General features: G+C 36.1%; 1 protein-coding gene across 16 annotated transcripts in view; it reads left to right on the plus strand.

Annotated features, from left to right (window-relative positions):
• Positions 1-26,898, plus strand: part of EMSY (EMSY, BRCA2 interacting transcriptional repressor) — an 80,525-nt gene continuing 53,627 nt past the window's right edge. For 5 of the 16 annotated variants that reach the window (XM_025042906.1, XM_025042902.1, XM_025042903.1 and 2 more), the window contains exons 1-9: positions 5-243; positions 1,920-2,028; positions 6,967-7,066; positions 8,773-8,847; positions 10,174-10,215; positions 13,652-13,827; positions 15,423-15,575; positions 17,449-17,708; positions 25,845-26,121. In XM_025042906.1, the coding sequence (XP_024898674.1) occupies positions 1,959-2,028; positions 6,967-7,066; positions 8,773-8,847; positions 10,174-10,215; positions 13,652-13,827; positions 15,423-15,575; positions 17,449-17,708; positions 25,845-26,121 (1,153 nt within the window). In that variant the 5' untranslated portion in view covers positions 5-243; positions 1,920-1,958. Of the gene's footprint in view, positions 244-1,076; positions 1,260-1,919; positions 2,029-6,966; positions 7,067-8,772; positions 8,848-10,173; positions 10,216-13,651; positions 13,828-15,422; positions 15,576-17,448; positions 17,709-25,844; positions 26,122-26,898 lie in introns of those variants that run through there. The other 11 variants (XM_015600469.2, XM_015600471.2, XM_015600476.2 and 8 more) reach the window with 9 other exon arrangements.

Raw genomic sequence — 26,898 nt, forward strand, 5'->3', positions numbered from 1 at the left:
TCTCGTTTCCTTTGAAAATGCCCCGGAAAAGAGGGACCAGGAGAATGGAGGCCTTCTGCCGTGCGTTCCCCGAAAGGCGGGAAAGGCGAACTACATCTCCCGACCGGCAGCGCGCAGCTGCGCCTGCGCCCTGATATCTGTCGCCATCTTGCCCCTTCTGAGGCACCGCAAACAAACCCAATTCCTGGTGTCCCCTAGTCTTGACGGAGGAACCTTTTAGATGAGCCCCGAAAGACCGGGCAGGTGGGTGACTCTCAGACAGGGTGCTGGGAAGAGCTGGCAGATTAGCTAGGCTTGAGGAGCGTCGGGCCAAGCCTTCGGAGCCCGGTTTGGGGCGCCTAGCCCCATCCTCCGTTGTCTCCTAACGGGATCGTTGGGCTCCCGAGGTGGGCTGAGGGGGACTCTGGCAGGCCTTATGATGGGATCCGTTGGGTCCAGCTCTGGGAGCCTCTTGGTGAGTCTCGGTCGTCTGCCGGGCTGTCCGGGCGCCCACTCTCTCTCCGTTGTCCTCTCCGCAGAGGAGGGAGCGAGGCGCTGATGCTGGCTGGGGCCCCGGACTCTGGCTACTGGTCCCTAAGGGCTGGGGTCGTAGGCTTGTCATTGGGGTCGGTGCCAAGCGGCAACGATAAGGAGGGTGGGCTAGCTGCTCTTGTGGTGCTGCGAGAATGCGTGTTTGGGGAGGGGGCGGGGCGGGCTTGTCTCTTTGACACATGAGTGGGGGAAGGATTATACGAGATCCCAGTTCCCGGACCGGGCTCTGGCAACTACCGCCCAGGTTTCCAGTGCGATGCGGCCCCGTGGTGGGGTCCGCTGGCGGGGACGCGTCGGGATGCCGTGACGTGGTGCTTGACTCCGGCTGTGTCGACCGCCTCCAAGATCCTGTCGGGAGGCGGGGACTGGCTTGTGGAGGGAGCGGATTCCTTTGACTCTGCCCCTTCTTCCTCCTCTCCACCCCCTTTCTTTATGTCATTCTGCCGGCTGGGGCGCGCAGTCCTGTTCTCCTTGCTCTTGGTTGGTTCGTAGCTGAGAGGACTATGGGAAGTAGGGGGAGGGGGGGGGCTCAACTCTGGGCGTGGAGTTGGAGTTAGCAGCCCCAGTGCCTGGAACGGGATGTTTTAGTTATTAAGGTTCTGTGCCTGACTTCTAGTCCAGTGAGCTTGCTCATCCATTCATTCATTCATTCATTTATTTTACTCTTCTCAATTATTTACTTATCTATTTAACAAATATTTGTAGTGGATCTACTGTGTTCTAAGCAGGTATTGTGCAAGCTCCCAGCGCTGTTGTCTTTTTATTCTCTAGACCAGGGAATTTTCATTACCAACTAAATTCCTCACATCTAAACTTCTGGTCAGTGGTGTAAATTCATCTTTCGTTGTTAAGGCTTGACGAGAAAGTTTTTTTATTAAGTTCCATTAACCCACATTTCGTGCCAGGAGCTTTTCATATTTTATCTCATGTAATTAATAAGTGAAAAAGCGGACAGAAGCCAAGTAACTTGCCTAAGGTTACACAGGTAGTAGCGCCTGTTTATTAAGGTGCCAGCCAGTATAAGAATTTAACATACACTATTCTTTTACCTTCATAACAAACTGGGTGATAATACCTCTGTTTTACAGATATGTAAAATGTATGCTTAGATAGGCCAATTTTTCCAGGATCACACAACCAGTAAGTTGGAAGCTGGAACTCGAATCTAGAGATATCTGACTCTAAAACCTGTGCTTTTTTCCACTGTCACAGGCTGGAATATTAAGTTCCCAAATGATTGTATAGTTCTTCATTTGTCAGTAGTTGGAAAGTGTGGTGGTGAAATAGGATGGTGAGATGCTCTTATTGGTGTGTGGATCTCCAGGTGAGTGGCCTTTTGAATGTACTTTGGTAATTTGATGTTTTTGTTTTTGTTTTTGTTTTGATAGGGAAAACAAGCTCTTTGGGGCTACCAAAAAGAAGCAGCAATGCCTGTTGTGTGGCCAACCCTTTTGGATCTCAGCAGGGATGAATGCAAAAGGATTCTTCGAAAATTGGGTATGTTTTTATGCCCCTTTCTGATACTTTTTCTGTTTGGATCATGGCTATTTGCATGCATTAGAAATTCTTTGGAGGTATGTAGTTCCCATCTTACTTTTTCTTTCCCCCGTGCCTAGCATAGTGCTTTGTTCATAGTAGGTGCATGAATTATAATAATTATAGCAGCTAAAAGTTCTTGAGGGATACTGGGCTATTCCAAGTTCTTTCCATTCAACTCAAACCTAAAAGATGGGTGGTTTTTGGCCCCCAGTTTACAGATGACACAACTGAAGTTTAGAATCAAGGTAATGCTAATAGTAAGTCATGTAGTCAGGATTTTAACCAAGGGAATATGATTCCAGTCTTACTTTAGTATACTTTTATCCTTCATGAATATATGTGTAAATTACATATCATTTCTGAATTCTAAGTTAATACAAGCTTTCTGTTTTTCCCAAATTACATTTTACTATCAGTTATGAAATACCCTTTCCACTTGTGAATTATTTCGTGTTTCTTCTCCTTTAGAGCAGGCTTTCTTAACGAGCATTTAGGGAGAGAATTAAGTCCTAATGCTAAGGCATCTAATGTATGTAATGAACTAACTTTTTGTCATGCATCTAAAATGGTATTAGTTATGTACTGTCTTTGGGAAAATTGATAAAAAAGTTACTTAAATCATTTTCTGTATTTTGTGGTTCAGACGAGGATCCTTGGTTGAGAAATGGTGCCTTAGAATATAAGGTCCAAAAGGACCTTGTTACCACGATAGCCTATGTGTTAGCCTATGTAAATGAAAAAATAATTTGAAAAGAATATTAAATGTTTTGGCAGTGGATATGAATTATTTAGATGTCCGTGATTTTGAAGAAGAAAATGTGGGGCTTGAATTCAGACAGACCTGGGGTCTTGATCAAGGACAAGTTATTTAATCTTCATAAATCTATTAACACTTTTGTAAAGGAAGGATAACAATACCTGCCTCATAAATTTATTATGTGAATTAACCATATATAAAAAGAGCCTATCACAGTGCCTGACATCTCAGTGTATAGTGTTTTAAAGCTGTTGCTTTCAGACAATTTATTTTTTTGCAGATGAATCTTTTCTTTAAAGGAAATGTTTATTGGGGATTCGTATGTGTAAATCTGGTCATAGGTGCTCTGGTCCTGCCTGCTAATAACCTTTTCTGTTTTTTATTTCCCTTCAGGACACTATGAGGATTTCTGTATTTTAAACTACTTAGCATTGTATTTTAGTACAACTAGAGAAGTGTTTTGTTTTGTCAATCATTCCTTTATCTTTTTTTTCTTTAACTTTTTATCCAAACGTTTAGTACTAATTTGAAGATGGTTTTCTACACACTTACTTAAATGTAATTGCTATAACTTGCTACCAACTATAAAGATGGCTTGTATTTATTTCATAGCTGAAATAATTAAAGAGGAACACATCACAACTACAGTAGATTAATTAAGGTTTCTGGGCTGTTGAAGCCTTGAATCAAGAGATTATGTTTAAAAATTGTAAACTTTAAGTCTAAATTTATCTTTAATTTTAGTCAGAGCTATGTGGGGTAATGCTGCTGAGAGCTGCTTCTATACAAAAGAAAACAGCCTTCCTACAGGGTAATGCCATCTTCAATGACCCTTCACTTTGGGAGGTGAGCCTTGATAGAAATTTGCAGAAAGACTTCCTCCCCATCCATTAGCTCATTATCATAACAATGAAACCTTTGAATTTCCTTCAAATAGTAGCTCTAGGTTCGGAAGTTTAGTGAAGGTACTGTATTTAAGAATTAGCTTAAAATATTTTAAGAATTAGTTTTGTCCTTTTAAAAATGGTTATAAATCATTGTAAGGTAAAATGCTAAACATTTAGATTTTACTTAAATATAAAGAAACTGAGATAGAGCATTCCTTTATGATGTACTGAACATAACAGTGATAGTTAAGTGCATATCTTTTTCTATCCTGCCTCTTCTCCTGCCCTATTTTTTATGACTGTTCCTGAGCTATAACTCTGACATGGGGCTTTATGGACTATAGTATAATTAAATGTCTGATTTGTTAAATGGAATGGGTTAAGGGCTTAATAAAAAGATTTGGTAAGTTTTTTGTTTTCTGTGGTGTTTGCATGTGTTTATTATTTCATTATGCTTATATGTCATTAGAGTTAACACTATAATAGAATGGCACCAAAAATAACACCATAAATTGATATTTGTCAGGATCTGAGGATACTTATCAAAATAAAAATCAAATGTGAGGAGGCTGGCAAGCTTATTAAAGGCTCTTTACAATGAGTAAATTTTTGAAGAAGGGGAGGAAGTACCTTAGATTGTGTAGCTATCTATAGTAACTGTTCTGAGTCCCAATTTTGTGTGAGATTGCCACCTCTTTTGTGCATGATTTTTTAGTTAGACTTGGAGTGAGACTTGAAATATCAAAAATCTTTGTCACATTTCTCTAGTTAATTTCACTTTTTTTTGAATTAGTTTCTTGACCTCCATAAATTCCAAAGGCCAGAAGTAAACTATTTTTCTTTTTCTCCACCCACTTCCTCTCTCTGACCTCTCTATTTTTTTTTTAGGATATCGACATTCTCCTAAATATCTTGCAGCCTACAAAACCTGATTCCTGTTTTTCTGCTGTTCTTTCCACATTCAGTCACTTACTGAGTCCTATCAAATAAAAACTTCTTAGATTGGAATTAGAGGCTTTTCTTAGTCTGGCACCAAACTACTTTTCCATTTTTATCCTTCTCTATTCCTTTACACATGTCTCTTGTTGGATTGCAATCACCTTGAAGATAAGGACTTTGTTTTGTTTATATAAATTTTCCATGGCATCTTGTAGTAATGTTCAACTAGTACTTTGGTTTGAATTAGTGACTATCCAAGTACAGGCATATTTATATTTTCCCTGGTGTAAAGCTCTCAAAATAGTCACTGACTGTTAAGTTTGATGTCTGTATGAAACATTATCTACTTTTTTATTTTCTATTCCTTTTGCATATATTTGCCTTTTGTCCCCCTGCTTGCCTGGAGCACAATTCTCTTTCTGATTAAAGCTTATGCTTTCAGACTAGATGATGTGTTTTTCCTCTTTGCCTTTACCACTGTATTGTAAACTGTATCATAATTGTCTGATGACTTGTTTCACTGTAGCTTTATTCTGGAGTTAACTCCTTGAGGGCAGGATTTAGCACACTATCTGGTATATATAATAAGATTCAATACTGATTTGTAGACTCAATAGGGCATAAACATTTAGAGTATCATGATTCGTTAGTTGGTTATCCCCAGTGCCTTTCTGAACTTTAGTTTGGGTCCTAATAGTAGCTCAAATATATATTTCCCAGAACTAAGTATTTCCTTCACTACTCCAGAGCAGCAGAGCTTTGTCCTTCTAGAGAGACCCAGTGAAACTTCTACATAGTATTTAGTATAGATTGGACATACAGGTTGTTTACATCTGGGATAATTCAGTTGGACCAGACATTTCTATTTATTATAGTCAACTCACTTTTCCATATAAAGCTTTTTTTTTTTTTAAACAGAACTGTGAACTGAACTAGGCTAATAGTTTATTATTGATGTAGTACCTAAGATGATGGTATCCTTGCCTTCATTATTCAGCTAACACTGAGGATCTGTTGTGTGTCAGGCATTGGCAAGTAGCAAATACTGGTAGCAACTTGAGTAAGAAGATAGCTATAGTCTGGACACTTATTTCCCATCATTTTGTTTTACTCAGATATACCTGTCTCATAGTATTAATGGTTTAAAACAATAACTTTTATTATTTCTCATGACTCTGGGTTGCTCTTCTTGTCTGAGCTCTCTCAGCTGGTAGCTTAGTTGGTTGACTGGGCTCAGCTGAGATGGCTGGGCCTCTCTCTCCATGTGGCCTTTCATCCTGGTCTTTTTCACAGCTTGGTGAGATCAGGGTTCCAAGAGAGCAAGGCCCTATGTGCAGGTGTTTTATCTGTTTGCGTCATGTATGCTGATGTTTCATAGGCCAAAGCAAGTCACATGCCAAACCCAGAATCAGTGTGAGAGGGGACGATATACAAAGGTAGTATGTAGGAGTGTACACACTGGGAGGGAGGCATGGTTCATTGGGAGCCATTGAGGACTTTTTGGTTTTATATTTTAAACAGTACTAGGGATTGACAGTTTTATTTCATAATAGTTATTACTGTAGAAAGATAGTGAAATGAAACTGTGGCATTAGAGTTCAGTATATTAAGCCCTGGTTGCTGTAAGAGCAATTCATGTTCCCTAATCTGCTTTGGTCATTTCGAAGGTGGTTTTTATAAATGTCAAGGATCTTAGATATGAAAGGTGCCTTCAAAGTTTCTTCTAGATTTAAAAAAAAAAAATGAGGCTCAGAGAAAGGACTTGCCCAAGGTCATACAACTAGTAAATGGCAGTGCTGGAGCCAGATCTGGTCATTTGACTCTTGTTCCAGTAGGTTTTCAGTTGCACTGTACTCAGTACTCTTAACTACCCAGGAAGGAGGTGGAATATAGTTTGAATTCTTAAGCAGGCCTAAGGAATTATTTCAAGGAATGGTTAGTGAAGGCACCTTCAGTTATGCTAAAAACTTCTCTTATCAACCTTATATCATTTAGAGCCTGTTTCCAGTTGTTGGTAGCATCAGAGTTAAATATTTTTCAGTAGTAATGTGTGAGACAAAATATTTACCGTTAGGTTTTTCTTCCTACACATTTTACATATGTGACTTCTTGAGGCAATAAAAAGAAAACGATATAAAATTATTAAAGACATTTTAATCTGTTATTAGATAAAACTTTCGAGCGGAATTTAAAAAATTTTATATATTGATTTTTATTGAGTTTTTAGGTTTCCTGCTTTGAAGTTTCACTGTATGTAGCCGCAGTATTAAAATGTTAAAGTCTTTTCTTGATAAAATAATTTTCTTCTTCTAGAATTGGAGGCATATGCTGGAGTTATCAGTGCACTTCGGGCACAGGGGGATCTCACCAAGGAAAAGAAAGATCTTCTTGGAGAACTCTCAAAAGTTCTTAGGTAAATTATCATAAAAGTTTGTGAGACATGACTCTAGAAATTTCATTTTGAGAGGTTTCAGTACTTTACACACTCACGTTGAAGACAGGTATTCAAGTTGTTGGTGCTTAGAGATCTCATCCCATTGTGTGCTTTGTTACAGACAATTATGTAATTTACCATTTATTTTGTAATATAATCAGAAAGGGTTTAAGGGTTTTAGACTTGGGCCACCTGGGAAAGGAAGGTATTTTTGACATGATTGTGGGAGAGAAGAGCTGGCAGTGACTGGTCGTGAAGCTCTAGAGTGTCCCAGTAATATTTTTTGGGGGGGAAAAGGAAATAATAGGAAGTTGTCTTAATTCATAGAAATCTATGACGATTATATAGTCATAGCTTACGGATAGTTTATCCCTTCAGCTTCCCAGTAGAGGCGCTTGAATCCATTAAAAAATTCTCATGGAAGGGGTTCTTTGATACTTGGATTGATCCATTGTAACATCTTTAGCTTTCTCAGAAAGTGTTCTGTTTTAACTGAAATTTCCTTTCTACATTTAAAACCATTTTATTCTATTCGTTTTTAAGTGAAAATGGGGAAGAAGCCTTTCCCATATTTAATTAACATTAATATTGGGACATTCTTAAGCCAAATTTTCAGTCTTATTGTCTTCCTATTTAACAATTTGTATTTTTTGTTTGTTCGTTTGTTGTTTATACTTCCTCAAAAATTCTGCTTTGTAGCCCCTTAAATCTTGCTTTAGTCCACGGTATAGGTTTTGCTTAAGCAGTGAAGATTATAATAACGAAGTATTATAAAATGGTATTCATTTTATTGAGCATTTATAAATGGAATGGGTGTAGCCTTTTTTCAGTTTTTTAGTATTAACTTTACATGTATTTAATAAGGTCAATAGAAGCACATTATTATCCTGGTAGTAACATTATACTGTAGAACCAGGGTCCCCAAACCTCAGGCCCTGTCTGTGGCCTATTAGGAACCAGGCAACACAGCAGGAGGTGAGCGGCTGGCTAGTGAGCCAAGCTTCATCTGTATTTGCAGGTGTTCCCCAGTATTAGGTAGCATCACCACCTCAGTTCACCTCAGATCATCAGGCATTAGATTCTCATAGGAGCACCAGTCCCTGGTGCCAAAAAGGTTGGGGACCGCTGCTGTAGAAGATACAGCCTAAGTGTGGAGTAATAAAGAAGTAATACCCTGGTGTCAAGTTTCATAGCATATAGTCACAGGAAACAGATTATCTTGCCACTTTCGTTTATTATGTTCACTGAACATAAAATTATAGACTCTTAAGCTTTAAAAAGGACTTGAGAAGACTTTTTTCTCAGTGCCAAAATTCTTTTCTCAGTGACCATGATTAGGGGTCATTCAGTGGCTGTTTGCATATTTAGATAACAGAAACCTCTGCTAATCTTGAACTGTCTGACATTTGAGTTTTGGAGGTAATGACTTGATATCCAAATGAATTTGTCTTCCTATGATTTCTAATTTGCTACTAATTCTCTCTGCAGTTGCATAGGATCAGTATGAATCCTTTTCTATGACTTTAAATAAAGCATTGAAGATATATGTTAGGCTCCATCTGTATCTTTTCACAAATCAATCTTGTCCCCTCTCCCCAAGCAAAATGTTGACTTAAACATTAATAAAAGTATAGAAAAGAGCTGCCTGCTTGGCAGAGTTCTATAATGGCTATTTTTTTTCATAGCATCTCAACAGAACGCCACCGTGCTGAAGTTCGGAGAGCAGTAAACGATGAACGGTTAACAACAATTGCACATAAGTAAGCCATTAGTCATACCACCCCTGATTTTTATGACGTAGTATTACATAGTTTTGAAAGTCTTCCTATTGTGTAGCAGATTCCTGAGTCTTTTATCTTAATAGTAATATCTCTGTACTCAGGGATCCTGACCATAGTGGTATTGTTTATTTAATTGGTTATGTTTTTGATTTGGTTAGGCAAGTGCTAAGTACTCAGGTCAAATCCCATTACAATGTAATCTCTGTGTAACTAAAGGCCACCACAATTTAGCAGATGAGATGATTCACTTACTTGAAGCAAAATTCAATACCAAAGTAGTGTGCACCTCAAATTTGACAGCCCTTTAGAGGTTCTTTGTAATGGTATTTGATGTGTATATTGCTTTATAAATAGGCATTATAAATTTTTTGATACCTGACTAATATTTCGTGTTTTGAGAGTCACGGCAAAAGATAAAATACGTGTTCTGCTTTTAAGAAATACGAATACAGAATATCTTAATTTATTTTAAAAAGCCAACAAAATAAAATAAAGGATTCTTATCAAATGATTTTCAGATTATTATAACTATTTGACAGATGGAGTAGAGGGGGGCGGAGGGCTAAAGGCAGGGAACAAGCATTAACAGAATGTATGGAGAGAGTGCCTCCTAAAGAATAGAAAGGAACAAATTATCCTTTAAATGTTAATGGAAGATGATAGGAACAGTTCATAAAATAGGATATAGTATAATTCATTGGTTTTATTTTTATGTTTTAATATTTAAAACTACAGGAAAAAATTCACTGCATTTTCATAATATGATAAATAGTGCATTTAAACTAATTGGCAGTGTTTGTATTGACCCCAAAGATCCATTAGCTTTCATTTGTGCTTCACCATTCCTCATTTTACTTAACCTATAAGATGGGGTGCTACCTTTGTAACTATAATTTGAAAGTTTCGCTATTTGAATTTTGAGATTTTCAGTGGTAGATATGTATGCTTTGTAGAAATTCGGAAATTTTCATTTGAGACACTAAGTATTTAGTTGTCAGGCCAACATGGTTGAAACCTGCAAATACTAACGTGTTCCTTTAATTTGTTGTAAACATTTGAATTTGAATGCTCTAAAAATAATAACTGAGCCTACATTCTAATTTGAGAACTGGTAATAGGAGACTTATGTGCTAGGTAATAAAGTAGTAAACAATAGCTTGCAATCAGAGGCACTTAGATACAAAATTAGTACCTTAAAGGCATTGGAACAATATTGTGGGGCAATTAGTTGTAAGTTGATGCATCAGTTTCATACTTAAAGGATAACATTTATTTAGTCTCCTTTTCCTTTTCTCCCCTTTAAAGAATGAATTTATCCTTATATTTGGGTGAAAGACCAAGTTACAGGTATGCAAATAGGTTATTATTATTTCAGGCTTTTTCTTGTATTTATTTTAAAATTGAAGCTCTCAATTATTCAGGGGCACATATCCCATTTACAAATTAACCGTGCCCCTTGCTTTTCCTTCTCTTCCCCATCTACCACCCCCTCCCTCCCCACCCCCAATACTGCCCACCCTTTAGCCATTTTGCTGCCTGGGAGTACCTGGAGTCAGAGGGTGGGAAGGGAGAGGAGGTGAAAATTTTACTTAGTCATTTTACTACTTGTTAGTTGTCCTGGAAAAGGTTTGGTGGAAGAATTTTCAAATATTTGCCAAAGTGTTTTTAGATAATATATGGGTTTCTTTAATCTGTTTGACCTCTCCCTTTCCCTCCTCTATCTATTAGCATGGATAATTGAGAGTTGGCTTTTATCTGCCTGTGATTTCTTTTTTATCTCTCCTTTCTGATTTCTTTAATATATGAATTTGATTTTTTGAAAAGAATTTACTTTAGTGTATAATTTTAAACTTTTTAGGTTTTTCCATACTCTTGTTTTAATATTTTATATTGTGGTTTTAGTTTAACCAGATGTTGCATTTACTTGTTGAGCCCCAGGGTCAATGAGTGGGAATGGTGAGGAAGGCATAGATCCCTCATTCTCTCCATCTCCTCTGCGACCTCTTTCCATTAGAGGTAGCAACAGAACCTAATTTCAAAGAATAGGTATAGAAAGGCTTCATATTCTGAGCCTGAAAAAAGCAACTCCAGCCAAGGAGGAATGCGTCTAAACTGACTGCATTCCCTTTCTCCTCTCCTTTCCCTCCCCCACTCAAAACAGCAGCTTAGGCAGAAGGAATGTGGTTGAAAGGTGAAGAGAAAGCCCAGAAGATTGAGCACAAAGGCGGTAGAAACAAAAGGAGTGAGGTGGTTGGGATCAAAGAAAAACCTTGCTGTGTCTCAAAGCATAACATGGGTTTATTATTTGGCACCAGACCAGTGATTAAGTTTGATACTCCAATTCAGTTTTGAAACATGTCAGAATGTTATAGTATTAAAGCCTGGAATGTCAAGGAATTTCATAGTTTTTAATTGGGCCACTCTTGCTAGCATTTCCTCTAGCGGAAAAGGCGTCTCTGAAGTTACTGTTCTCTTAACCACTTCATTAACCAAACATTCATAGATTACTATATGAGTTTCTATGTGAGGATGAGGGTTTTGTAGTGGTGCCTTGCACGCCAAAGGATGTGAGGGCCAAGGTAGTTTGATTAGTATCATGTTAGATTTCTCAGAAAAGGTGTTGGAACTAGGTTTCCACCCTTCTTTGCCATCTTAGTATAGCTTAGGTATGCCAGGGAATCCCTGGAGTAAGGTATTTACAGAAATCTTTAACATTTAGTTTAGATGACTTGGGCAACTAATGCATATTTACACCCTCATCACTAAGCAGATAGGAATTTTTGATTTAATTCTAACATGTCTAATTTTTCACTCACTTATAAAAAGTTTGAGCATGTTTGCATGAATAGAAATTTGGAAGATTTATAGATCTTTCTAAAAGTTGCAGTTGTGTCATTTGCACTGCAAATTCTGTCTTTTTCAATAGCATATATTCTTATATTTCAAGTTATCAATCTTCCATAATTTCTGCCACCATTTAAACAATGCACCAGGTAAGTGTAGACATCCTTTTATTTGTGTGGTAAAGTCTCACCAAGCAAATTTATTAGTGACATACTAATAAAATGATAGCAGAATAGGAGTAACCAAGAAAATGCTGAATAGCTTTTAGAATTTTTTCCCTTGACAATTAGCTGTAGTCATTTTCTTTCTTGTTTATATCATCCTCTGTTTCAGAACTAGCATCAGCTTGGAGATTATGTGATAACAAATCTGTGAGGGTTATTGGGGTCTTAGGAACTCCTCTATTTCTTGTTTTAAGTAGGACTGTGTTAAACCATGAGGGAATTTGCAGATTTCCCATAGTAACCCAATTGGATTCATCAGCTCCTAGAAGTTTTCTTTCAGAACTGAATGTAAATCTTTCTCAAGGTGTAATTTATTTGTTCTATTCATTGAAAGCTGGTAGTAGTTAGACAGTAGTGCCCAATTAGTATAAATCAAAGGCAAAAGTTAGACATAAAACACATTTGAAAAATTTTATGCTCTCTACTTACAATGTGGTGAATAATTTCAGTAACATGATATGATGTATGCTTGTTGGAGACATTTAGTAGCTGTGTCACCTTAAGTTATTTAAACTCTCAGTGACTCAGTTTTCTTATCCATAAAATGAAGAAGATAATATTACCAAGTTCATAGGATTGTTGTGAGAATTACATGAGTTAACACATAAAATGTTTAGAACAATGCCTGACATATAGTAAGTGCTTATTTGATGTTAACTTCATCATCATCATTATCATTATCCCGCTATCCACTAACAAGGTCTTTTGTATACTTTAAAAATGAAGATTCAGTGGACATGCAGTCTTAAACTCTAGGTTGGGTTGTAGAATCTTTGGTTTTGAAAAAGGTACAGAAATATTTCTGATTTAGTGAAGGATCGATTGATTCTGAGTGAATTTTAAACCTCAACTCTAACCATTAGTTAGAAGAAGTAACACAACTACCTTTTGTGGAGCCAAGTCAAGAGAAGTGACACAGCTGTCTTTTCATATTTCAACCTCTGTTTGGATTCCTGGGATAGAATTTGCTCAATAAGTTAAGTAGAGAAACAGGATCTGCTTAAGGTTAGAGTTCGGTAGCCTCCAATACTTGGAACGAAAAGTGGTATAAATAAATAAACTTAAAGTAGTGGCAAGTTTCTTCCAGTGTCCTCAGATCTAGTCTGTTTTTTAACAGGAAGGATAATTAACACATCGCCAGTGAAATATTCAGTGATATATGCAGACTTCTTCTATCCTTTGAGTCTCCCTCGTTTACTGCCTCAGTTTCCCTTGTTTGAAAGCCTTAGAACCTCTGGCCATGCAGGCAGTTAGGTAATTTTGCAAAGGTTCATTGAATTCTATCCTTAATTATTAAGGAAAATCCGATTTTTAAAATTATGAGTACCTTTTTACCTTTTTATTTTAATTACAAAATTAAGTTCTAAAAGTTAATAGAAATACTGGCTTTCATTAGCACTCCTGGATTTAAACTAATGAAAATAATGTTAGTATTTATGTAGAAGGCATAGGAAAAATTTTCATATTTTTAATTATTTTCATTATTAGATTCAAATTATAGAATATATAAAATATGTAAGAACCTAAGTATATCTAACATTCCTTGAATTCTGATTGTTATTCATAATTGTGATCTTGCTTGCTTAAAATAAACCCTCTCCTATTCATTCAGGCTACTTTTTATAATTTAAAAAGTTATATTTGTTTGAGAAAACATATTTGATTCATTTTTAGTGATTGAGAACGCTTGTAGCAGAGTTTTCTTTTTTGTTCAGTATGTCTGGACCTAATAGTTCTTCAGAATGGTCCATTGAAGGTCGTCGATTGGTACCACTGATGCCTCGGCTGGTTCCCCAAACCGCCTTCACTGTAACAGCTAACGCTGTTGCCAATGCAGCTATTCAGCACAATGCATCTCTTCCAGTGCCTGCAGAAACAGGAAGCAAGGAAGGTGAGTAGAAAAATATTTATGTGTATAGAAATGACTTATCTCAGATTCTTCAAGAAAAGTTGTCTTATTTTTCATCTGTTTTTAACCCAGTGTTTTAAGGTTGCAAAACATAGGGAGCAATTCTTATTTTAAAACTAGAAACTGCAGAGTTTTCAGTCTCAGCCAAAATTAAATCTCCCTTTTGTTCAATGTGCGAATTATATTAATCACAAAATAGCAAAAGCCTTCTTGAAATGAATTTTTGATATCAGTATATTTTGTTAGGAGTGAATAAAAGGCCTTAATGTGTGACATGGGAAATAAATAAGATGGTAGATGTCATTAAGCTGCTGGGGGAAGATGCTGAACTTATTCTTTAGAATATAAAACTCTTTTTGTCTTCTGGAATCAATGATATATGCTGCTCTCTTTTCCAGTTAGTGTGCCGAATCCATTAAGGGGTAACCTGGCAGATGGAGAAGACTTTCTAACTGTTATTTTTTCTAGTAATTGACACATACTTTAAAAATCTTTGAATTCTCCTGAGGTCACCAAGAGTAATATTAAATTCAGGAGCACATATTTGGATTGACTTTAGTAGCTTTCTTTGGTATTACATAAAAATGAGACCCCGAAAATAATGTAGTTGTCAGATTACTTTGCGTAATTGTCTTTTCTTGACTAGCAGTGGGCTGTGGAGCAGAGTGAGACATGCTTTTTATGCCTGCCAGGCTCTCTTTTAGGCTTAAGAGACAGTTATCATTGTGCAGACTTGGCCTCCATTGAGTTTCAGTTTTATTATAGGAATGATATCTCTCTTTTCTTTTCACTTTACCTCTTCTAGCCACCAACTCTCTGGTAAAGTGTAAAGAATATAGGATTTTCAGTAGTCAGATCTATGTTTGAATCCTACTTTGCCATTTCCTAACTATGAGACCTCCAGCAAGTTTTTTAGCTTCTGTGAACTTCAGATTCCTCATCTTTAGAATGAAGGTGTGGTGTTTTGACAATTAGTGATAATATATGGAAAGAATTTAGCATAGTGCATGGTACTCAGTAAATGGTGCCTATAAACTATTCTTGCTTCTTGTTGTTAAGAAATTAAAATATGATTTTGTCATTACTTTAGTGATTATTGCACTGCTTGGATGGCAAGTGACTAGTGAGTTGGTTTATAATAAAAGAACCTTGCCTTGGTTCCCCTATAGTAGCCAAGTTGGAAATTGCTATGGTTAGGGAAAAATTATCTATCACTCCATCATTGGTGCTGCTATTACTATTAAAAGGGAATATAAGTATAGTTCAACTTCTGCCATGGATGAAAATAATTTTCATTTTTCTTTGTATAGTTTTAGACTTGATTTCTTTGTAACTGTGCCCTTCTCTGTTGGCAGTGTCACCTGCAGACAGCTGTTAAATACTTAGGGAAAACCCAGTTAAGTGATCATTTTCAGAAATGATTATTAATACCTTTTAACTTGTATACATAATACCTAGTACTGGCCTCTATGATCACATGAAAATGTTAAAATTGGCCTGCAGTAAAAAATAATTTTTCTGTATGCGTGGACAGTTTCGGTGAAAGTTAACAGCAAACTTTTTTATCGTTCCTTCAGTAGTGGTTTGCTATTCCTACACAAGTACCACGTCAACCCCAACCTCTACCCCTGTTCCAAGTGGCAGCATAGCAACGGTTAAGTCTCCAAGACCTGCCAGTCCTGCCTCCAATGTAGTTGTCTTGCCAAGTGGAAGTACTGTTTATGTCAAAAGTAAGTGATATTCTCAGTGTTATTAGGGCCATCTTGGCTAAATGCTGTAGCATAGGCTCTGATTAGATCTGCCTTCCTGGATTAAATCATTGGCCCACTGGGCTATTAGCAATGATTAGTTTTCGAAGGTTCTAAAGAATTCCTTTCTTTACATGTGACTAGGATGTATCGCTTTTTAATCAGTTTCAGGCAATTGAGAAATTCTTTTTTGTTCTCTGGGGAATCTGCCTTAAACAGTGCTGTCCTTCATGTATTTACGTGTTTTGTCATGGAATAAAATTGTGAGTAGAAACTGAAGGAATGTGCTTATGTGAATTATTCAGTGTTTACTCCTATAATTATAATCTTTATAGTGTTTTTTAAAAAATTTATATAATATCGGTTAGATTTAGTAATGCGTTCTAGAGTGCTCATCTTTTATATTTCTAGTTGACTGTAATTTTTTGAAGTTTACTTGCAGTTTTTAACCCCTTGATTCTATTCTGTAAAGCAGTTTGATATCCAGTTCATTTTTTGTTATTAATGTCAGTTATGTCAGTATTTTTCTGCTTTTGATATCAACTGGAGATCTTTAACATGATTTTCATTTTTTCTCAATATATTTGTAAACTTGATTTCTTTGTAACTTTTAGAGGTGGACTTTGCCGTTTTAGACAGGAATGATTTTAAGTTTTTGTCAACCTTGTTTAGAGTCTAAAAATTAAACATGTAAGGACTTATATTTTATTATCGGTTCCATGAGTCATGCTGTATACATTTTTTTTTGTCTGCTCTGAAGATGTTTTTCTATGTATGTTGCAAAGATTTTGTTTTTCACTTGATTTTTTTTAAAGCTCAGAAAAATAGTGAGGCTTTAGTGCATACAGAAAAAACTAAGGATTTGGGACTATTAATTAACTTTATATCTGATGTCTATGGCTTTAGCCAAGGTAGTCTTTTAAAATAACTGTAGAGATCTATTTTTTAATACTTTTTTAAAACCTTGAAAGTAAATCTCAAACATGAAGAAATCATTTTACATAATATGTAGTCCGAAGTAACAGGAATTTATTGCTTTATTTTCAGAAGTCACAGAGGCAACATTAGTTTGGGATAAAGTCATTCATTCAGCTAACTTTATATGTGCAAGGTACTATACCAGGGAAACGAACCAATAAGACTTAGTCATTGCCCTCTGGGAGCCCCTTAATAATAAGACATATGCAGACTGACAGTTGCATTGCCACGGGGTAAGTAATATAGTACAGAATGTACAAAGTGCTCTATAAGCTCAGAGGAGACATGGATTCACCGAGGAGATGGCTTGCAGGATGATGAATAGATCATTGATGGCAGGTGGTATTCTGCAAAGAACAATAGTATGTAGACACTTCGGGTGGATAGAATATAGTAAGCTGGCTTTGAGTAATGGCGTGCAGTTCAGTGTACCTGAGTAGAACAGGGTATTGTGTTCTCGGAAAGATATGGGACTTTGAATGATATAGTAATGATTTTGTGCCTCATCTTGTAGGGAGATAAAAAGTGCTAAAGAATTTGAAGCAGGGCATTGGCATGAATTTATGTGAGATTTTATAACTGTGCTAGGATGGAGGGTAGAAAAGAAGTAGAGAGATTAAAATCATGAACACTTTGTAGGAGTTTGTTGCTAAAATACAGGCAGGAGATAAGAAGGCCTAACATGACCATAAGGTTAAATAAAGGAGGAAAGGCATTAAGAGTCAGCTTGTCTGAGGGAGGATTGGTAGGACTTACTGTCTAATTAAACATAAGGCAAAGGGAGCGGTCAAGGATGACTTGATGACACAAAGATTTTAAAATATAAAGTGCAGTATTAGGTTCATATAAATATAGCAATATTGTCATCGCCTTTCAGGTGTTAGCTGTTCAGATGAAGATGAAAAACCCAGAAAACGACGACGAACAAACTCTTCCAGCTCCTCACCTGTTGTCCTAAAGGAGGTTCCAAAGGCTGTTGTTCCAGTCTCAAAGACGATCACTGTGCCTGTGAGTGGCAGTCCCAAGATGAGCAATATCATGCAGAGCATTGCCAACTCCTTACCACCCCACATGTCTCCTGTGAAAATAACCTTCACTAAACCATCAACACAGACGACAAACACAACAACGCAGAAGGTATGTGGTAGAGAGAATCTGCTTGACAATTGCTATTTCCATCTCTTTCAGTCAGTATGATTCAGATTTAACAAACATGCACTGAGTGCTTACTATGTGCTTGGCATTATGCAGGGAATGTTTACATCTCTTACTTTAATGCTGCACATAAAGCTTTGGGATAGGTATTATTATTTCACCTTATGTAGATGAGGCTCAGAGATGCCAAATGACTTGCCTAATATGCCACAGCTGGCAGATCCCTTACTTCTAAGACTTTAATTCTATTTTATTATTGTGATGCCATTTGGGAAAAAATTAAAATGTAAAAGATTTTTTAAACCTGTAATAGGAAATATGATAACTTTACCTTCAGGAACTCAGTTACTTTGCCAGAGTAACAAAGTTGTCAGAGTTAGGTGTTTCCTAGAAGAGGGAAGTGATTAAGTGAATAGTTGTCTTCTTTTTTTATTCTTTGTATGCTATCATCAATTTATTCTTAAACTCTTCTCTCATTATGTTCAAATCATCAGTATACTGCCAATTTCATGTTGTTAGAACCCTCTAACATCCCACAGTAATCTGGATGCTGATGGCATCCTAGGCTTGTTGGATTTCTGGGCTCTCCCTTCACCACATTCTCATCTTCCTCTTTCTTGGTTTATTTACTCATTTTCTGGAGCATGTCCTCTAGTAGGTTCTCAGTGTATAGGTGGACAAGAGGTACATTTTTGAGACCTTGCATGGTGGACTGAAAACTTCTTTATTCTGCTCTCCTTTTTTCTTGATGGTTTTAGCTAGGGGAAGTATTCAAGCATAGAGGTCATTTTCCCTGAGAATTATAAAGATATTGCTCCATTGGCTATTGGCTTTCAATCTTGCTTTTGAGAAGCCCAATGCCTAATTTTAGATGCATTTTTTCTTTTTGAAAACTCATTAACTTTCAGAGTTCTAAAATTTCAAGGTGATTTTCCTTGGGATGGGTCCTTATTTTATTCCTTGGATTCCATTGTATACTCAATGGTCTCTTTAATTCTAGGCACTCATGTCCTTCAACTCTGGGAAATTTCTTAAATTATTTCTTTGATTTTTCTGTCTCTTTTTGGATCACCTGTTATTCAAGATGTTGAACTGCCTGAATTGATCCTTTAATTTTCTTATCCTTTCTCACTCCCATTTTCTATCTGCTTTTTCTTTCTACTGTAGTATGATGGTTAAAAGCCTGGATTTTGGCATCAGACTTGCTGTTTTCAAATACCAGTTTTTGCTACTAACTAGTTATGTGACTGTGGGGAAACTAAACTCTAGATCTAAATTTTCTCATTTATAGAATAGGGAAAAACGATATATCTATAGGGTTTTGGGGTGTAAATAAATGAGATAATAGAATAGAGCCTAGCACATAGTCAAATACTTTATAAGTATTATTTTATTTATCCCTTAACTTCATCTTTCACTACCTCTATGGAATTTTTCATTTTTGCTCTCATACTTTAAATTTCTAGTAACTCTTTTTTTGTTCTCTGTAAGTTCATTTTTTTAAAAAAAGAAATAACATCCTGCTCTTTCATAAAATCACTGTATTCTCATCATAATTCAGGATAATTTTTTTGATGCTTCTTTCATGTTTTCTCTCTTACCTATAAGTTTCTTTCATCTATTTGTTTTGATCTCTCTCTCATTTCAGAATTTTCTTAAATTCTGGCTGTCTGTTTATATATGAAAGTAGGCACTAAAAAGCTGACAGTGCTGTGTGTAAGGGTGTGACACAATGACTGGTGACTTCCATTGTAGGTTGACCTAGGTGGGCTGTTTTGTTGAAAAACACCCACTACCCCTTTACCTCCACCAAGTTGTCTCTCTCATTAGGGCTTTTTCATGGACTGGTCAGATTCATCAGAGAAGAATTTTCCAGTCTCCTACCTATAATAGTAAGCCTCTCTGCTAGTATTTTGAGAGTAAATGGATGGAGAGAGCTGGATAATTTCACCATTTGGTATATAGACTTTACCTCTCTTTTTAGCATAGCACCCACCCCACTCAGCCTGGTGTCATTAAATTTCCTGAGATTTTTAGTCTTCCTTTAGGATGGAGGAGGATAACAGGATCTAAATGCTGCTTAAACAGAATTTCAACTAATTTTCTTCTCTTTAGTTCCACTTTTACCTCCACTTCAAAAGTATCTGTTCTTCTAAATTCCTGAGTCTTTCTGGGGTTCTCTGATGCAAGATGTCTTGTATTTTGTTCTTCTGTTTGCTGTCTTAGGTTTTCACTTTCTTGAGTATGCTGAGTTACTACTTGTTTGTTTTCCAGTTTCCAAAACTTTATAGCTATTGTCTCCTTTCCATTTTGACCTTACAGGTTTGTGTGTCTCTTCTTTTAAAAAAAAAAAAAAATCCCTATATACTATTTTAGAGAGACTTGGGGAAAGGAGTGGAGGTAAATTCTTATATTAAATGCATGCTCTTCTCTACCTTTGAATCTTCAGAGCCATGATAACTTTCATTTAAAGACCCTCCTTGAGATTCTTGGAAAGATGTCATTACATAATATATATGAAATTATCATTTTCTTAATAAACTAGAAGTGATAATGAGCTGATCTGTGGAATATAATTCTATTTTCAGTCTTAGGATGAGGTGTTATGGTGTAGTGTTAAAATCAAGCAAATTTTTTGTAGTTAAAGAGGCCTGGATTGGAACCTCAGCACTTTCCAGCCTGTCCTGAGATAAATGAGTCCTTCTAAATCTGTTTACCCATCTGTGAGTTAAGAATAATGCTAATCTTATAAGGTTATTGTGAGGATTAAACAAGATTGGATATTTTAAAGTGTAACATAACATATGTATTCAGAAAATGTTACTTCCCCTTACAGGTGTTTTATGGAAAGCAGTGTTTTGTTTGCACTGTTGCAAAAGAGATGTTCCATATAAGTGAATTCATCAGTTAACTGAAGCTTACCCCTTGATATATAGAAATTGACTATTTTTAATGACTTCTTAAATGTTTTGCAGAACATGTTTTATATTTGTATTTGATGACTCCAAGGTAGTCTTTGTCATAATCACTTTTCATATAATACTGTAATATAGTTATTGCTTTCTGTGCTAGTCCTATCTATATTAGGTGACATCAACCTGCAATACTCCATGAGTTTTTAAGTCAACATGTTTTTATGGCCTTTTTTGCCGGATCTTATTTTATTAGTAATTCTTCTCTCTTCTTCTTCTCATCTACTCTATTAATTTGGTATTTGAGAAATAGTGTAGCAAACTTATAGTTAAAAGAGCACCCACCTTTCATTCATGGCCTTATTCCCTTACTCTGTTTTATTTGTTATAACTAGTTGACATTATATTACACATTTATTTATGTCCTATATCTCCCATAGAGTATAAGTTGTCAAGGGTAGAGACTTTGTCTTATTCATCACTGTATTCTCTAGTGCTTAGAGCAGTGTCTGGCATATACTAGGTACTCAATAATTGTTGCCTGACTGACTGACTGACTGAATGAATCAAATGAATAGATGTTTTCTAGTACTGACTCTACCACCTTTCTTAGCCTCAGTTTCCTTATAAAACAAAGTTAATGGTAGTACTTACTTCCTGGAGTTATCAGGATAATTAAATGAGATGATTCATGGAGAATGCTTAGTCCATATGATAAGTTCTCAGTAAATGTCACCTAACATTATTAACTTTCCAGTCTTCTTTGGTAGACCTACATAAAAATACTTGGAATTGATGGAGGTTCACCTGTAAGTGAAATTGGTGAACTTTTTAAAAAATTTACTGACTTTGCCGTATCTTTATTTTTGTTTTTTCCTTCTAAATTGTCGCTTGAGAAAGGATAGTTGAGGTTGTTACCCTTGTGATGCTTATAAGAAGGCATATCTTCAAAGTCATATAGGAGCTATACCATGAAATTTCAGGCTTAGAACCTCAGATTTGTCCTACTGTGTATAGGAAATAAACATTAAAACAAATTCTATTAAAAATGACATTCATTTCACAAATATTTATTGAGTATCTACTGTGTTCTGGATGCAAAACTGTGCTCTTTTACTTCATGTATACTCAGTGCCATTAGTTTTGTTATTTCTTGAACAAGCTGAGTGTGGGCTAATATTCTTTGGGATTTTTATTTACTTTTTGTTTTCCTTTTGCTGGGGAGTTGGATTTTTTTGAAAGCCTTATTAGGCTGTTGACATTATTGCATTCACCTTAGATTTCTCACAAATCCTATATGTAAGTCAACTTAGGAATTATTTTAGGTAAAGTGACTTTTACATTATAATTATGAATTTGTGGACTTGATTCAAATTCGAATAGGTCATATATTTACAAGGTAGACAAATTTCCACCTGTGTTAATGTGGTGCCTTCAATTTAAGTATAACATTGGTATAGCACTTATATAAACCAGCAGAATATAGCTTTATGCTTTCATGTGCTTGATTGATATTTTTCATTTTATCCTTAGGGTGCAAGTCCCAGCACTCTTAAGGAGTTTTTGTGAGTGCTAGAAGGTCAGTAATTTGAATTATGGCCTGAATAAACACTGTTTGGTTCACTTGGTTTTAAAATCCCTTTATTTCCCCTGTTGTAATAAGTAGCTTTAAAGTGCAAGTAAATTTTCTTCAAGGTGGATCTCTAAATTGGATCATTTCTTTTCAGATTAGGAATCAATTTAAAGACTGAAATCTCAAAATATGTTTTATCATTTGTTCCTATAACCTAAAAAATGCTCTTAAAGACTCTAGATTTATTTTGCTGAAATTTTGTTGTCTTATTGTTAGGAACCTACATGCATACTCTAGTTCTGAAATTGTAAATTTTTGACACAAGCGTGAATGCTTCCCCTTCCCTTGCCTGTGACAAACATTGCTAATTAACTGTGTCATGCTTTCTTGCAAAGCCTTAGTGAATCCTTATCTGTGCTGCAGAGTCATTATAAACACTGTGCTCCAGGAAAGCTACTACTATTAGTTTGTAACTGGCAAATGTGAAACCTAATTGCCATGGTAGTAGCTATGAGTTCTTTGGATTCTCAGGGGTAATACAGAATTTTGGAAAAAGGTATCTAAATTTTTTTAATGAAATAAAAATAGAGTACATAAAGTATATTTCCAGATTGATTTGTCCTATAACACCTTTACTGCTATCCTTTTACCATTTATTAAATAGTAATATTAAACTACTAATTTGTTGACTGCCAAATATTGACCACCTCCTATGTGCCTAGCACTATGTTAGATGCTTCACATCATTATCTCATTTAATCCTTGTAATGATTTGCAAAGTAGGTATCATTCTCCCTATTTTATGGCTGAAAGTTGTAGCCCAGAGATGTGAACATGTACAGGGGTCTGCCATTTGTCATGGCAGAGGCAGGATTAAGCTTAGGTTCTTTGGACTCTTAAGCTTCTGGGTTTTTTTTTTACATGTTTTTCTCAGTTTATATGATGGCTGATGGTGGTTTTGTAATAATGCTATAGAGGTATTTGCTGATCAGGCCTATATAGAAGTATGCTGGTCAACTCTTTATAGGTGTTTGTTGGTCAAGACATATTTCTCTTGACTCTTTAAATAAATAACAAACCCCTTAAAGTAACTGACATGTACTTACGTCCTATAATTCTTTGTAACACTGAAAATATATTAGTAATATAGTCAAAGTTTCTTCATGATATAAGTGCTGAGTAAAGACATACTCAGTAAACTTTGACTGACTGATTTAACTTCAGGCCTTCCTTAGGATTGATATAAAGGTGAAAAAAAAATTCTTCCTTAAATTCTTTGGTGTTTTCAAACCAATTTTCTGTCCTGGATACAAGTAATTTTGGTGAAAGAGGAAAAAGACACGGCTCTGTTTTGCCTTTTTTTAAACACCTACAACACCTGGTTTTCCTAGGTAGTTTCCCATCCAAGTACTAACTAGGCCTGACCCTGCTTAGCTTCCGAGATAAGATGAGACTGGGTACGTTCAGGGCGGCATGGCTGAAGACTGACACTGCTCTGTTTTGGGTATCACTATACCACCATTATACTCACCCAGAATAAAACTGTGGTACTATAGATTTGTAAATGATTTTTTGTGTTCTCAACTGTAAAATAGGGATAATAATAGTATCTGCATCACAGGATTGTTGGGAGATTTAAATAAGCCAATGCATATTAGCTCTAGGAGCTAATCTTCATTCTTTTCCATAACCCTGCCATTTCTATACATCAAGTGATATTGACTCTACCTCTCAAAATAATCTGAATCTGATCACTTCTGTTTATTTCCAGTACTGACACCCCAGTCCAAGCAGCCTCTATCATCACCTAGTCTACTGCAATAGCTTCTTTACTAGTTTCATTATGTCTCTTGCGTCTTACCACACATAGCAGCTAGAATGATTTTTTGAAATAAAAATCAAATTTTCTCACCCTACTTAAAGTCATCCCATGGCTTCCCATTATACTTAGTATAAAATCTAAATTCTTTACTCTGGCATAAAATTTGATCTGGCTTCTGTTTACTTTTCCAACCTCTCTTTGTCCTATAAGCTTTTGCTATACTGTCTTGCTTTTTGTTTTTAAGTACATCAAGCTAATTCTCACCTTAAGACCTTTGCTCCATCCTGTTCTCTTTGTCTGAAATGCTTTGTCCCTATGTCATTTACAGTTTTCTAAACTTGAAGTTTCTTTCTTACCATTTTCCCCCTCTATTCTTGTATCAACCTATCAGCAAATCTTGTTGGTTTTATCTTTAAATATATTCAGAATCTGTTCACTTTTTACCACTTCTACTATGAACACTTTGATCACCATCATCTCTACTTTATTGCGGGAGCCTCCTAATTTGTCTCCCTGTTCTACTGTCTCTGCCCTACTTTACTTTTTAACCTAGCAGATAAATGTTTTTTAAAAAAATGTTTTCTGAACAGTTTTAGAGAAAACTTGAGAAGATAGTAGAGAGTTCTCATATACCTTGCATTAAGTTTCCATTGTTCTTAATATTTTATATTAGTGTGGTACATTTGTTATAATTAATGAACCAGTATTGATGCATTGATATTAAGTCCATGGTTTATTCAGATTTCTTTAGTTCTTAACTTACTGTCATTTTCTGTTTTAGGATACCACATTACATATACTTGTCATGTCTTCTTAGATTCCTCTTGGCTACGAAAGTTTCTCAGACTTTCCTTGTTTTTGTTGACATTGACAGTTTTGAGGAGTACTGGTCAAGTATTTTGTAGGATGCTCCACTATTGGAATTTGTCTAATATTTTTCTCATGGTTAGACTAGGGTTGTGGATTTTCAGAAGGAAGACCACGAAGGTAAAGTGCCATTTTCATCATATCATATCAAGGGTATATACTATCAACATGATTTTACATCATCTAGTCCTATATTACTTCTCTGAGTCTGTCTCCTACTACTCTCTCCTTTATACTTTAAGTTCCTCATTATGTCCTTGAGGTTTCTTGAACATCTCAAACTTGCTTCTCTGCCTCAGGGCCCTTGTATTTACTGCTCTCTATGCCATTGGATGCTCTTCCTCTGGGTAGCAACATGGTTCATACCCCTTGGTTGCTTGCTTATAGTTCCTGCTTATATGTCACCTTATCAGAGAGATCTTCATTGAATACTTTATAAAAAAATCATAAAGCCACTCCTATTATCTTTTATTTCCTACCCTGCTTTATTGTCTCTTCCAACATGACATATATTTACTTTTTCATTTGTTTATTGTTTCTCTTCCCATACTAGAATATAGTTCCATGAAAGTACAAACTGTCTGTTTTGTTTATTCCCCTATCCCCAGCATCTAGAACCATGCCTGGCACATAGTAGATGCTCAACAAATATTTATAAATGAATGACTATCTAAATTACTTTCAAGAAAGATTATGCCAATTTATATTCCATACACACTATATTGACATGCTTACTTTGCTATATCTTGCACAGCATTGAATGTTATCTTTTTAAATATTTGGTTGGTAAAAATTTTTTCTTTTATTTTTAATTTTATATTTTTCTTTGTTGAATTGTTTCTTCATGTTTCATAAGCTATTTTTGAATTGTATATAACTAACTGTGAGTATATATATTAGTAGTATAGTAGGTATGTGAAAATAACTTATTTTTCCTTTCTCAGGTTATTATAGTGACCACATCACCAAGTTCAACCTTCGTGCCCAACATTCTCTCCAAATCCCATAACTATGCAGCAGTCACTAAGCTTGTACCAACATCAGTAATTGCTTCCACAACACAGAAGCCACCAGTGGTTATAACTGCTTCACAGTCCTCTCTGGTCAGTAGTAGCAGCAGTGGCAGCAGCAGTTCTACACCATCACCTATTCCTAATACAGTTGCAGTAACAGCTGTGGTATCTTCCACACCATCTGTGGTCATGTCAACAGTAGCACAAGGTAAGTGGCAATTTACCATGTAATTCTGTCCCTGTGGTATATGAGAATTTTGAAGAAAACTGTGGGTGTGTTTTTCTGCTTTGGGCGTGAAAGTCTCTCCTGTTTCATCAGAGATTACCACTCTCTCTCCCTTAATTTGAGAATGTCAAGATGGTGGGTTATGCAGCTTTCTTATGTTAATACACTTACTCCAAGATTTTTTTTAGTGCATAATACCTAGTTATCTAGGCCAATGGTCTCCAACCATTTTGGCACCAAGGACCAGTTTTGTGGAAGACAATTTTTCCACGGATTGTGGGGGTGGTGGTAGGCATGGTTTTGGGATGATTCAAGCATATTATATTTATTGTGCACTTTATTTCTATCATTAAATTGTAATGTATAATGAAATAATTATAAACTCACCATAATGCAGAATCAGTGGGAGCCCTGAGCTTGTTTTCCTGTAACTACACGGTCCCATCTAGAGGGGAAACAGTGTGTCTCTTATGTCCAGTCTATTCCATAATCTTGTTTTGGTTGCCATCACTGCAGAAAACCCTGCTTCACAAAGATAGGATGTTGGAAATGGAAGCAGGCTTTTCAGTGCTTCTGTGGCAATCTCAAGATATTCCGCCCTGACTTTAATCCAGAATTTACGAAGATTCGAAGTTGTTTTTTAAGGCCACTGTCATTTGTGATCTCAAGCAGTTGATCTTCTTCTAGCACGGACAAAGTCAATTCACCTGGTTTATTCACAAATGAGTGTCAGGTCCATTCCCAGTTTGGGGAGTCTTT

Source organism: Pteropus alecto, unplaced genomic scaffold (genome assembly GCF_000325575.1).
Source record: "Pteropus alecto unplaced genomic scaffold, ASM32557v1 scaffold7, whole genome shotgun sequence".
NCBI lineage: Eukaryota > Metazoa > Chordata > Mammalia > Chiroptera > Pteropodidae > Pteropus > Pteropus alecto.